The sequence below is a fragment of the Poecilia reticulata genome, chromosome 6 (assembly GCF_904066995.2).
Source record: "Poecilia reticulata chromosome 6, P_reticulata-male-v2, whole genome shotgun sequence".
Lineage (NCBI taxonomy): Eukaryota > Metazoa > Chordata > Actinopteri > Cyprinodontiformes > Poeciliidae > Poecilia > Poecilia reticulata.
In genome coordinates, this window is record NC_088835.1 from 16,037,173 (window position 1) to 16,049,712 (window position 12,540).

General features: G+C 37.5%; 1 protein-coding gene across 2 annotated transcripts in view; it reads left to right on the plus strand.

Annotated features, from left to right (window-relative positions):
- The window catches only part of osbpl5 (oxysterol binding protein-like 5), a 43,757-nt gene that overhangs the window by 15,670 nt on the left and 15,547 nt on the right, over positions 1-12,540 (plus strand). The window contains exons 3-9 of one of the 2 annotated variants that reach the window (XM_017305456.2): positions 4,186-4,339; positions 4,608-4,681; positions 6,283-6,363; positions 6,620-6,721; positions 7,091-7,294; positions 8,663-8,747; positions 8,862-9,024. In XM_017305456.2, the coding sequence (XP_017160945.2) occupies positions 4,204-4,339; positions 4,608-4,681; positions 6,283-6,363; positions 6,620-6,721; positions 7,091-7,294; positions 8,663-8,747; positions 8,862-9,024 (845 nt within the window). In that variant the 5' untranslated portion in view covers positions 4,186-4,203. Of the gene's footprint in view, positions 1-4,185; positions 4,340-4,607; positions 4,682-6,282; positions 6,364-6,619; positions 6,722-7,090; positions 7,295-8,662; positions 8,748-8,861; positions 9,025-12,540 lie in introns of those variants that run through there. The other variant, XM_008411563.3, reaches the window with a different exon arrangement.

Consider the following 12,540-nt stretch of genomic DNA (forward strand, 5'->3'; position numbering starts at 1 on the left):
CTTTTCATTTACAATCCATTATGTCTGCTGATAAAGTTGAAAATGTCTAATCTTTTAATTAGACATCATTGTTGTTACTACAACCCTGTTGTCTTCTTAAATGATGAGAGGATACTTATGTGAATAAAATGAATATATGAAAAAACACCTTCCATATAGTAGGATGATAAATGTTCTTATGCAAGCATTGTATTTGCTTCTGTAGACATCAGTCTCCATTGTTTATCCTAGAAGCTGCTCTTGGCAACATCCCATTGGTGAATATCTGGGTCATGTAACCAGCCATTAGTCACTATGGATGGGGGGTTTAACATGGTGGGACATAAATGGATAGATGAGAGTGTCTCGAGTTAATCTATGCCCTGGAACAGCTTGATGGCTTGATGCTGGTGGTCACTTTGTGAAGCCTCTCCTACTTTAAACTGTAGGACGAAATATGCAGTGTTGGGTTCTTTTTCTTTTTTGTTCTCTCCAAGACAACAGTGCATTTGTGTTCAGTTTGCACCAAGCATAGACCTGTGTGAGATTCTGTGTCATTGTTTGACAGTATTTACATACTGTTAACATCTACTTTCATCTAAACAGTAAAACAACAATTGTTCCTACTGCTGCTAAAATGATCCAATTTATGAATGACTGAATTTTTGGGGGACTTACACTATAAGTAATTACTCACTATAAGTAGTGACTGTAGTGACATAAACAATATACTCTCCACAATCATGAAGAAGATTGATTGTGGTTACATGATTGTGTCTGTCATACATGGTTGTATGACAGATGTCCAAAGGCTGATGTCTCCAGAACAAAGCTTATTTCTTTCAGAAATCTGTGTCTCTTAAAAGAAATGCATGTGCTGTTGCAACATTATTCCGGATCTGCCCCGCTTATGGACAGCACAAAATAATAATCAGGTCTGTAAACTGTTGCATCCAAATCATTTCACAGGGTTTTTAATTAGAGGTACAGTTTTTATATTCTTTATATTAGGCAGCTGAAATTGTTCTCGACAAGAAATCCTCTCCATTCAAGCTTTCAGCTTTTATTTTGCAGCCCAAACTTGTGTGATCATTATTGAGGCTAGTATTTATCTAAGTCAGATCATTGAAGCTTAATAAAACATACAGGTTAGAACATGTCAGTGTTCCCTGTCACCCCTCCTCTTCTCCAACTGTCCCAGGTGCTGCAATGATTACTAAAAACAAACAGGCTCCATGTCAAGCGCTTTCACCTCGACAGTGTAACGATTGGTAAGGAACTTGTTGTTTTTGAATTTTTAAGACATGTTTATGTTTTCTTTTTCCATGGTTCGAAGCTACTTTCTGGCAGAGGAATATGTGTTTCTTGCTGGTCTCATGTTGCTCCAGTACGATTGAAGTTTCCACAAGGGGCTTGTATCTCAGGGTAAATATTAGCCCAGCACCTGCACAGCATTGCATTGTAGATTGAGTAAATGTTGGCTTAGTTTGTCAAACTTTACTCACTGTGTACTGTGAGTGGCGATGGGTGAGTTCTTGCATAGTTCCACGTTATATTTGTGTTGAAACAAGGTCAGGGAAACTCAGAGCATGGAAATTACAGTTTAAATTTATCCTCAGTTTTATCATGTAACATGTGTCACATGTGGGTCCACCCAACACTAAGATGATCTCACTGATATTTTCACATTTTGGGTTTTAAGTAAATGTGTCTTCTGTGTTATTTTACTCTTTTGTAAGGTCTTCTCATACCTGCTTGTAACAACAAAGACGTTAGACCTGCGCCTGCCATGTTCAGTTTAGGTCATGTAATGTTCTCCTAATGAGCTCAGGTTGGTTGTGTTATTTTTCTGTTCAAGCTTTGCAGCTATCAGAATTAGCTGCTTTTGCTGTGGGTCCTGCTATCTGCATACTTTGCTCCTCATCAGATCTGTGGTCTGCAAACGGTTTTTAATTCTGAGATGCTGTACGGTGGGATTGCCATTGTGCTCCCGTTGTGTAATGCTAAAGCTTCTAGATTTTTCCCATGCTGCTCGCACCCCATACAGGGTTCAGCACTGTACTACACATGCACGTATGCACTGCAGCAGAAGTGAGCTATTTATAGACCTGCCCCACAAAGACAAATAAAGGACTATTTAAATCGACCCTTTTCCCTCCCTTTTAAATTTCTACTTGATTGTTTTTTTTAGAGTAGAGGATAAAAATCAAACCTTAAAAAAAAAACTGGAACATTTGAGATGAAAGCACAGTTAGGATGATGATAGAATGAGTCACCCAGGCAGAGTAGACAACGGGTAGAAGTGGGGAGTGGGAATGATGAGGATGTGAATATGCTTTTTGTATTATTGATATGCATAGGAATGTACTTGTGGAAGGAGGGCTCACTTTAGTGGTTAAAATTTCAACAGCCTGTCCTTCGGTTTCAAGTTTCAGACTTCCAGCCATTGTTAAAGTGCAGGTTTTTGTGCCCCGAATAGTAACTCGGTGTAGCAATATGACATACTTCATAATCCTCAATATATTCACAGTGGAATAATGTGGGAGGTTAAAAATATGAATCAGTGTATGAATGGGATTTCTGCGGGATTTTTCTCGGACGTTGTAAATTAGGAGCTGCAGGAAAGTCGACTCTGTTGGCTGAGCGTCAGAGGGTGTCGTCTGCTGTTCGCGTTTCGTCTGCTGGTGGAAATGAATAGGACTGCATCTATTGGAGTGGAGCATGGCTTTTCACACACACCCAGATGGTGACGGATATCCTGCATTAACCGCACTGTTTTAGGTTTACCTCTAATTTGCAGTAACCAGCTCAGACCCTGTTGAAACAAGTGCTATGATCCTGTCTGGAAACAGCTGTGACCCTCAGCAGTTGCTAATAGCGTACTATGAATAGTTTCAACATAAAGGCAAGCTCCGTGGAGGAGGAAATCAAAACAAGGGTTGTTGCTTTCTTTTCCTTCTCCGCTGTTTTATGTTTCAAACATGAAATCAATAAGCGTGCAGTAAGTGTAGCCATGATTGTTCTTCTCTAGGGCTGCACGATATTAGGCCAGTTCTCTTGAAAGATTTTTTTATTATTATTATTTCAAGGAGACATACCAGGTTAAGTAAAGTTTACATACATGCATACACTAGAAAATCTAGTGATGAATATAATATTTGTAAATAATGCAATGACAATGTCAGATACAATATATTCCTGTTTGTTTGTTTTTTTTTTCATTCCTCCTCTTTCTAATCTGTTCTTCCTGCTCTATGTGACCATTAGCATTGTTGGGAATATCATTATTGTCTGGTGTATCGAGCTTTTGCTGGTGTGAGAATCTGTCCTATTGGCCAAATATTACATTCACATGAAAATGGCAATTTCAGAACTCTTGAAATATATTAGCCAGCAATGTTTGCTCTCCAAACAGTCCTTTGCAATGTAAACAAAGCACACACTGATATTGCAATTACAGTATTTTTACAATATAATGTGCAGCTCTATTCTTCTAACTATATTAAACTGATTGACTATATTAAAAGTTCACAAATCAGTCGGTGTCACAGTAGATCAAAATGAGTCCTATAGCCTACAAATAGTCAGTCTGATGAATTCTGTCAAATCCTTTTAAGGATAGTTTTGTTTTGACAATAATTAGTATTTCTGTATATATTTATCAAAATAATATGCATAAAAAAGATAATCATTAAAATGCAAAAATATGAAAGGAAGGGGAGAAAACTGAAAAGTCAGATGTCATACACTACAGGATAAATTGCGGCACAACAGCAATGACAACCTGCAGATTCACAATTTCATTTTGTAGACATTTGTAGTAATTGATACAATTTATGAGTAGATTCTTTTTTTTGTGGTAATGAAACAATGTCAGTGAAAGCTTTCTGTGTTTGCACGAATCAGTTTAGACATTAGAAAAGTCGTGGCTGTTGTGTTTGGGGTCAATTTGGACGGCGAATCGGTGCGGACAGATGTGCTGGAGTGGGTTAGAGGCCTCCTTCTGTCACCGACTCTGGCAGTGTGCAGTCTGAACTGCTTGTCACTGCCATGCTCTGTGTCGCTATGTGAACAGGCTGGCATGTTCGTGTACAGTATGGCTTTGTTGGCGTTGGAGAAGAATGAAAGGGCTCACAGAGCTACACGAAAAAGGAGTGTGTTTGAATGACTTAGCTTTGTTATCTTGCTTTGTTTACTTTTATTAAGGACAAGCAAGTTGTCAGGATGAAGGAGGAGAATTTGCTCCAACGGAGGCTTTCTCTTTGCCCTAGCGCCACCTCTCCACCTAAAATTGACCCCCGCACACTCACCCGGAACTTGTCTTATGGAGGAGACAATGACATCTACAACTTCAGCCCAGGTAAGAGGCTTCAAAGCTGACAATTGTGAAATGTAAAACTGTGTGTGAAATCGGATACAGTGATATTTCAGAAGCCTTTGCTGGTGGATTCCTGTGTTTGTGAAAATATGCCGTGCTGCGCTGCAGAGTATTTATCCCATAAATAAATGAACAAACATGACCTGCTGCTTGTTAGATGCTTTGGTGGCTGCTGTGCTTTAATTGTTTGTCTGCAGGTTTAATCACTGAGCGCATTTGTATGTGACTGTGTGTTGTGGGTTCCCACCAGGCAGTGAGACAGACAGGAACGCTCTCTCCATGCTGAGTAGTGAACTTAGTCCTGCCCAATCACCAGACAGCAAGGTAAGACTGCAGTTCCTGATTGGGCAGTTCCCCAACCTACATCATAATAAATCTCCACTTTAGGCAGGAACACAGCTGCTCTTACATTCTAGCATAATTTCTTTTCATTGTTTCTTTAACAAGTTGCAACATATGCAAGCTGGCAAAGCTTTCAGTTTTTGATGCCTACATTTATGAACTCAAGTACTTTCAGGCCCTTTTTAGAAAGTTATAATTAAATGCATATAAAGGCAATATTCAAAGCCTTGCAGATGCTTTCACACAAACCTTTTCACAGTTTAAAATAACACATTTTAGTGTTTTAGATCTTGTACACTAAAAAAAAATATATATATATTCTGAAAATAAAATGGTAGAAAGTGTGTTGCTGTGCATTTGTATTTAGGTCCTTTTAAGTTGATACTATTATATCTTCTAAAGCATGTAATAAATAAGGCTTTAGGAGAGTCCTTATTAGTAAATAGACACCACAGGTGCATAATCTAATTTCTATAACTAAAAATGCAGCTGTTCTATGAAGGCCTTAAAGAAAGAAAGAAATAGGCACACATTTCAGTCTTTAAATCAGGATATTCTGATAGGGACATACCAAACACATATCACTTAAAATCTCCAAAAAACAATGTAAAGTTCAAACATGACAAAATATGAAGAAAGTTTAAGGGGTATCAAAACTTTTGCAAGCCACTGTAAGTAAACCAAAAACGCTGCTTGTTTTGTAAAAATTATTACAAAGCTGCATTTTATACCTCAAGGCCATGGTGGGAACTGTCTTTTACTGCCTCAAGGCAAATGATTGACAACATCAACCCATCTCGAAACTGCTTTTGCAAGACAATCTTTTCTTATTGTTATGTGATAACAAGATATGGCTTCCAACAAAAGTTGCAAGTGGTAACCATTTGATCTCATCTTGTCTCGTCTCCTGCCCACGTCGCTTTGCCTTGCTCATCCTCACTATTTTGCCTTATACCCTATATAAGATAATATTCCTGTGTGCAGCTGCATCACTGGTCCTTTGCCTTGTCATTTATCCTATAGGCCCCTAAAGAACAACCTGTACTGAAGACAGTTCAGTCGTTGCATACTTTCACTTACACAAGGATATAGCTGTGTACTTCTCTTTTAAGACTGGATATTTTGTGTAATGATTATTATTTGTTGCACTTACAGAAGTTGAAATATATATTAAACATTACAGAAAATAAATAATTGTCATGTCTGACAGGTAACTGATGTGCACTTTTTGTCTCCTGCAACTTTAATCATTAAGATTTGTTGGTTTGTGGCCACTGAATGTTCAGTTTCACAACTCATAGAAAAAGCCACATTCTTGCTTGTCACAAGTGTTAAGGAACATTTTATTCTCAGTTTTATCAAATGTAAACTTAATAAGCCTTCATAGCAGAACATTTTTAGTTGTAAAAAATATCGATATTAAAAAGCTTAATTCCACCTTTTTTTGTGTGTATGGTTCAATAAGAGCTTCTACAAGGGAATTTTTCCCATTTAAAATTAAATCTTTTCCGAGGCTGTTGCAGCTTCCAGGGTTTGTTTGTTTCAAAGAGGTTCTTTTTACTTTCTTTCCCTCTTGACTCCAGTCTGAGTCCAGGATGTTTAATGGCGTTGAAAAGGACAGCCCCTCCCCCACCGAGAAGCTGGCTCGAAAGGAGTCTCTCAAGGTACACGTCACTTCCTTGCTTGAGAAACTGAGAAAATGTTGAGCCTTATTGTGCCACAGTTTCTTTGTCATTAAGTAGGTCAAGTGGCTATTTGGGAACCTTTTGAAACGCAGTTTAATGCTTCCGATTTGTGTGACACGTCTCAAATGAATATTTCAGCTAGTTTGACTCTGCTTCCACCTAGTGTTGGCTCATGCGACATCGTTTTCTCTCCGTGAGACTGATGACTCATTAGCGTTTTATTTTTTCTCTTCAGGTTCAAAAGCAAAATTATCGGCAAGAGAAGAAGCGGGCAGCGAAGGAGCTCTCCACCGCACTTAAGGACCCCAGTGTTGTTGTCATGTCCAATTGGCTCAAGGTCTGAGAACGGCTCAAGCAAGACAATATTTATGATTGGTTACACAATTGCTAATCATTTTGCATTTAAATGTTATGTTTAATATTATTTAATGTTGCTTAAAACCTGTTCATGGTAGTTTAATAGATGCATTTTTTTATTCAACTGAAATTATATGTTAACATATGTATTAACTTATTCAACCAGCCTTTTGTTTCACTGACTAAACCTCTCGTGTTTTAGGCCAGTCAAATTATTTCCTTAGGAGTTGATAGAATAGCTTTTTACACTGCATAACTTGTGTCAGATATTTTGGGTTATTTTTACACTTTTTTTTGTATCTAGTTTTTGTTGTACATGTTACTTATTTCATTCATGTGGCTTCTTTAGATTCGTGGTTCTTTAAAGAGTTGGACCAAGTTGTGGTGTGCCTTAAGGCCTGGTGTGCTGCTGATCTATAAGACACCAACACCAGACCACTGGGTGGGCACCATCCTTCTTAGTGCGTGCAAGCTGATCGAGAGACCCTCCAAGAAAGACGGCTTCTGTTTCAAGCTCTACCATCCACTGGAGAAATCCATCTGGGCTGTCAAGGTTTGGCATGTTCAATGGCTTACTGGTCAAACTGGGATGTGGGGACACAGTTCAAATCAGTTCTGCTAGAAGTTTTTGATATTTGTGATAATTACTTTGAAATGGAGTTTATAAAAACTGAGACAAAATATCCTAAATTTGTTGTACAGATAGGACCGTATTCTAATATTGGTTGTTCAAAGATATATCAGTATTTAATTAACTCCTCAAACAATAAGTTGTTTATTTTTTGTTGAGAATTGTATTTTTGTTCTTGTTCGACATATATTTTATCTGGACTTGCATTACCTCCTTTAAGCGAGTTTTTCTTCTTTAATAAGAAAATGCAAAAAAAAAAATGCAATTCAATTATCTCGTGATGGTAACTCTGAAAAGACAGCATTAACAATTGATAACATGGGGTAGCATTTTACATCAATGAAAGAGAAAAAGAAATTATAAACACTAAACGTGTTAAATAAGATATAAGTTTAATGAAGGACAAATGAACTGAAAGAGTTTTTGATTTAGCAACACGGAGCTAAAATTCAACATAATAAAGAAAAATGTTATTGTTGTTTGTTTTGTTGTCAGTATTTACATTCAAGCCACATTAACCAGTGATAAACTAATTACTTATCGTTTTTGCATTAGCAAGTTTCTTTTTCTGTTTCTCATTTAGTGTTGCAACTTATGAGTAGTGTTGTATCTTATGCAAGATATGTTTGTTTCACACTTTATTGTATTTAAAATAAAAATGATTTTTACCCATAGTATTTAGCATAAACATTTACTAAACGAAAATAGAATAAACCTGCTAAATTATGCTAGGTGCACAAAATACTATTAATTTTTAATATTTTGCTCTTAAAAAGTAGCACTGTCTCTAACTGACATACGCCATCAAGAGTTCTTCTTCCTTTAGCTTACTGACATTACATTTGAAACAGTGTTATTTAAATAAGACTGATTATCTTGTTTTGCTGCCCATTATCTCCTTTAGTTAGGATCTAGTGCATTAATCCTATTTCCGCCGCTAAACAACATTGTGCAGCAATAGGTATGGGACGGGTAGTTCGGCACTGCTCTGGGCTTCGTATAACTCGTTATGTTTGCATGAAGCAGTCTCTAGACATGAATAAACACAAATGTATATCTACACAAGTTAATAAATAGGATAATATGCCATTTTGGTACAGATTATCACACTTCCACAGCAATAAAACTCAAACATACAATTTTTTCCACTCTATTTTCTGAACAAATATCACACCTTCCTTTCAGTAGCATGACCAAAAGCTTCGACTATTTTCTCATGTTTCTTTAAGTCATGCTGCTGGTGTTACCAAATGAACAGCGTGAGTCACTGTGTTTGATTTCTCTCATTAGGGTCCGAAAGGAGAAAATGTCGGTTCCATCACGCAGCCTTTACCCAGCAACTACCTGATCTTCAGAGCTGCATCTGAGTCTGATGGTGAGCTGTTGTTACTCTTTGAGCTCTATATTGTCCCATGCTCGATGCATTGATTTTTGGACATTAGAACATACTAATAACACACGTTTCCCTTCTTGGATCTTTTGCCTGCAGGCCGGTGCTGGATGGATGCCCTGGAGCTGGCTCTGAGCAGTTCCAGTCTCTACAAAATGTCTCCCAGACCTGAAAAGGAGGGCGATATCTGCATGGCTTCAGATTCTTCGCATATACTCCAGCTGTTGCAGTCTTCTCCACTCACTGCTACAGAGCTGCAACAGTGAGTAATACACAACTACCACATGCTCTGTGTGAAGTATATCTTCAGTACATCCTTATGAACAGCTTAGAATAGGAGGTTAAAAATCATGGATTCACTGGGGAAACCTTCTGTATGTACCATGCTGACTGGCAATCGTCTCTCAATCCATCTGTCCAATGAGTCCACAATGTGCACAGTGATTTTACAAATAGCTCCAGAAATATTTGTATGTACATGTCTATTACCTTCCTCGGCCAGAAATGATCTGATTTCCTTCGAATTTGGTATCAATCAGAGAAAATGCAATGCTGGATTCTATCTACTTACACTTCCCTGTGATTATATTAAAGCATGTGGTTAATAAATTATATAAATTCATGATTTGTATGGCAGCTTAGGCTACTATCCAGTAGCTTTCCACCATCAGCGTGTGATTGTGTGCATGAATGTAGTGTGAAGTGGTTTGGGATCCTCTGGACATGCTGAAGCACTGTACAGGTACAAGCCATTTACCATTTTATTTAGCAGTCTCAGTTCATGGTAAATGCTTCATTGACTCATTTCAAATGATTTTCAAATCTGTCATCACACTCGGTGAGTGACAATTGTTGTCTTTAAAACTGTTCTCTTTTCTAAAACACTGAAAATTTGTTTGCGTGTGTCTGCTGTGCTTTCACATCAAGCTGTCCATGTGTTTGTGCAAAAAATACTTCAGTGTCTTCATGTAAAGTAGCTGAAGATGACAGCTTGTTGTGACTGGAGGATAAGTTTAAATATCTGAATTGTAGTAAGAAAAGCCTAATCTAAATGTTATTGTGCGAAGGTCATTGCCAGCCTGTTTGAAGTGGTCTTGAGCAATATGTCCTTAGAGTTTTTAAGGATTTAAAACAAAAATAATTCTTTGGATTTTGGTTGTTTTTTCACAACCGTTTTGGTGTAGTGCTTTTACCTGATCATGACTGCAGTCTCTACAGCTCTGCCTTGATGGGTCAGCTTTCAAGTGGATAGCAAAAGAAAATCTATCACTCTTACTCAGCAAAGACCTAGGAGAAGCATCCGTTGATCTGTTACTATTGACAGTATGCCAGTATCTAGCTAGCAGATGATTGCCAATCATTTTTGTTTTAAATTATTTTTGTGTGGTAAACATTTGTAAAATAGTAATTTTTGCTCTAAATATTCCGGTTGAATGCTTGTTAAATTGCTACCTGTGACTGTTGCAGCCCCCAGCCTCCTCCCCTGTGCGCTGTTTACATCCTACATTAGGTCCCCTCCTCACGCTTCCCACTCGCCTTCTCCTTGCCTGAACCCTCCCTCCAGCCATCCTTTCCTGCAGCCCCTCCTCTTTCCTTTGCCTTGACCAATCTCAGCACCGTATTCACTCACATGACTGACAAGGGAGCAGGAAGATGGAGCACACCACCTAAAAAGCAAATCAGCCATTGCAGGGTTTTCATACACACCTTGGCTCACAGTCGGTGCTTTTCACAGGCACATTCAGGAAGCAGGTAGACGAGTGTTAGAGGGACAAAAGCTGAGCCTGTTGTCAGCTGACAGAAGCCATTCACACACACACACAGGAGAGAAGGGGAGAGAAAGCCAGTCTACATCTGTGCTTGGATTTGCTGATAACATTATCAGCTGTTGGATTCCTGTGGAAGAACTTCTCCATATGCTGTTTAGTTTGACGGTAAGGGAAAGCAGTTTGCATTTTTATGTTTAGACTAAAAGATAACTCTGTGGTTTAGGTAGTAATTCTGCTGGAATGTAGTTCTTCAGGACTGCCATGCCCTGGGGGAGTTTTGAAAAAACTGAACTGTCTTCCATTGTTAAAGAAAATGATCTGCTTCCTGGTTGTCTCTGACCATAGTTACATAACCGAGTCTGGTTTTGAAAGCAGGTGACAGTGCAATTGCCGTCCACTATTCCCAGGATAGGTGCAGGATTTATGAAATAGCCACCACCGAGAGCGACAGTGACGACGGTCTGTTTAACTTTCAGCGTTACTGCGTTCGCTTTAATCACATGCACCGTTTATGTTCTACGGCTTTTGATCAATGCCTGAAGGACGTTTCTCTCACGCCACCCATCATCGCTGCTCATAATTCTCATTCTCACTTCTCTTTAATGTGGTCATTTGAAGGCTGATGAATGACTTTCTATTCGGTTTTTTTCTTTTCTTTCAGTGCTTTGGTTTTCTGCCTGCGGATCTGAGGTTTGATTAGTTTAGTCTGCATTAGATGCAGCTTGAATTAGAATAGGATGTTGCCGTACATGTCTTCACATGTACATGATATGCTGTCTCTTTAAGATCTTAACCACTTAGACAGTGGTCAGTTTTTTTGCTCCCAAGCCAACAAAGCCTCTACTAATTTAGTTTAATAAATGTGACACTGATCCAGTTTATTATTACCAGGGGTTGTTTATTCTCAAGTAGCGCACATTTTCCAGGTGTGTATATCAAATATTTGTTGTGGGCATCTGCATCGTTAAACACATGCAGTTTATAACTCTGTGAGCAATAATCTCTATCTCTAAGTACATGAAATTAATTTTAGTTCATTAAATCTGATGTTTGTTTTACCCTTATTAATAAAATCCAGTTTTGAGTAAACACTAAATATAGGTTGATTTTTGCCATCTTCCATAACATAACAATATATGAACAGACTCTAGAAATGTAATCCACCCTAAATATTATTTCCAAAAGCAACAGAACTTGCCTCTATGGAAGCCCATTTCCGCCATGAAAGAAAAAAATAAAAGCCCAACAGGAAGTCATAATTTCGACTTTCAAAGTCATAATTTCGACTTTCAGTCGTAATTGAGATTCAAAGTCATAATTGAGACTTTCAAAGTCATAATTATGAGATTCAAAGTCATAATTGAGACTTTCAAGGTCATAATTATGAGATTCAAATTCATAATTGAGACTTTCAAGGTCATAATTATGAGATTCAAAGTCATAATTTCGACTTTCAGTCATAATTGAGATTCAAAGTCATAGCTGAGACTTTCAAAGTCATAATTATGAGATTCAAAGTCATAATTTAGACTTTCAAAGTCATAATTATGAGATTCAAAGACATAATTTTGACTTTCAAAGTCATAGTTATGAGATTCAAATTCATAATTTCAACTTTCAAAGTCATAATTCCGACTTTCAAAGTCATACATATAAAAGAATCACACTTATAAACTGAAAAAGTGGTTTATTGTACTTCAAAATTAAAATCTCTACATAGCCATTACAGAAGGCTTTTTAAAATAATTATTTAAGATAATGACAATGCTTCAAGGTGTAAAAAAAGAAAGAAAAATGTGTTCTTTTTCAGTTGTTTTCTGGTTAAATCTAATATTGAGCTACTGCAATGGCACCAATCTGTTATTGAAAATATTTTAAGGTTATGGTTACTAATAACAGCGATATAAATAAAATGCTGAGTAAACAAAAGAAAAGTTTTCATGAATAAGGGTAAATAAAACACTTTACTCCATTTCTTTCAGAACTACATTCAAACAGAGTAGCAACAT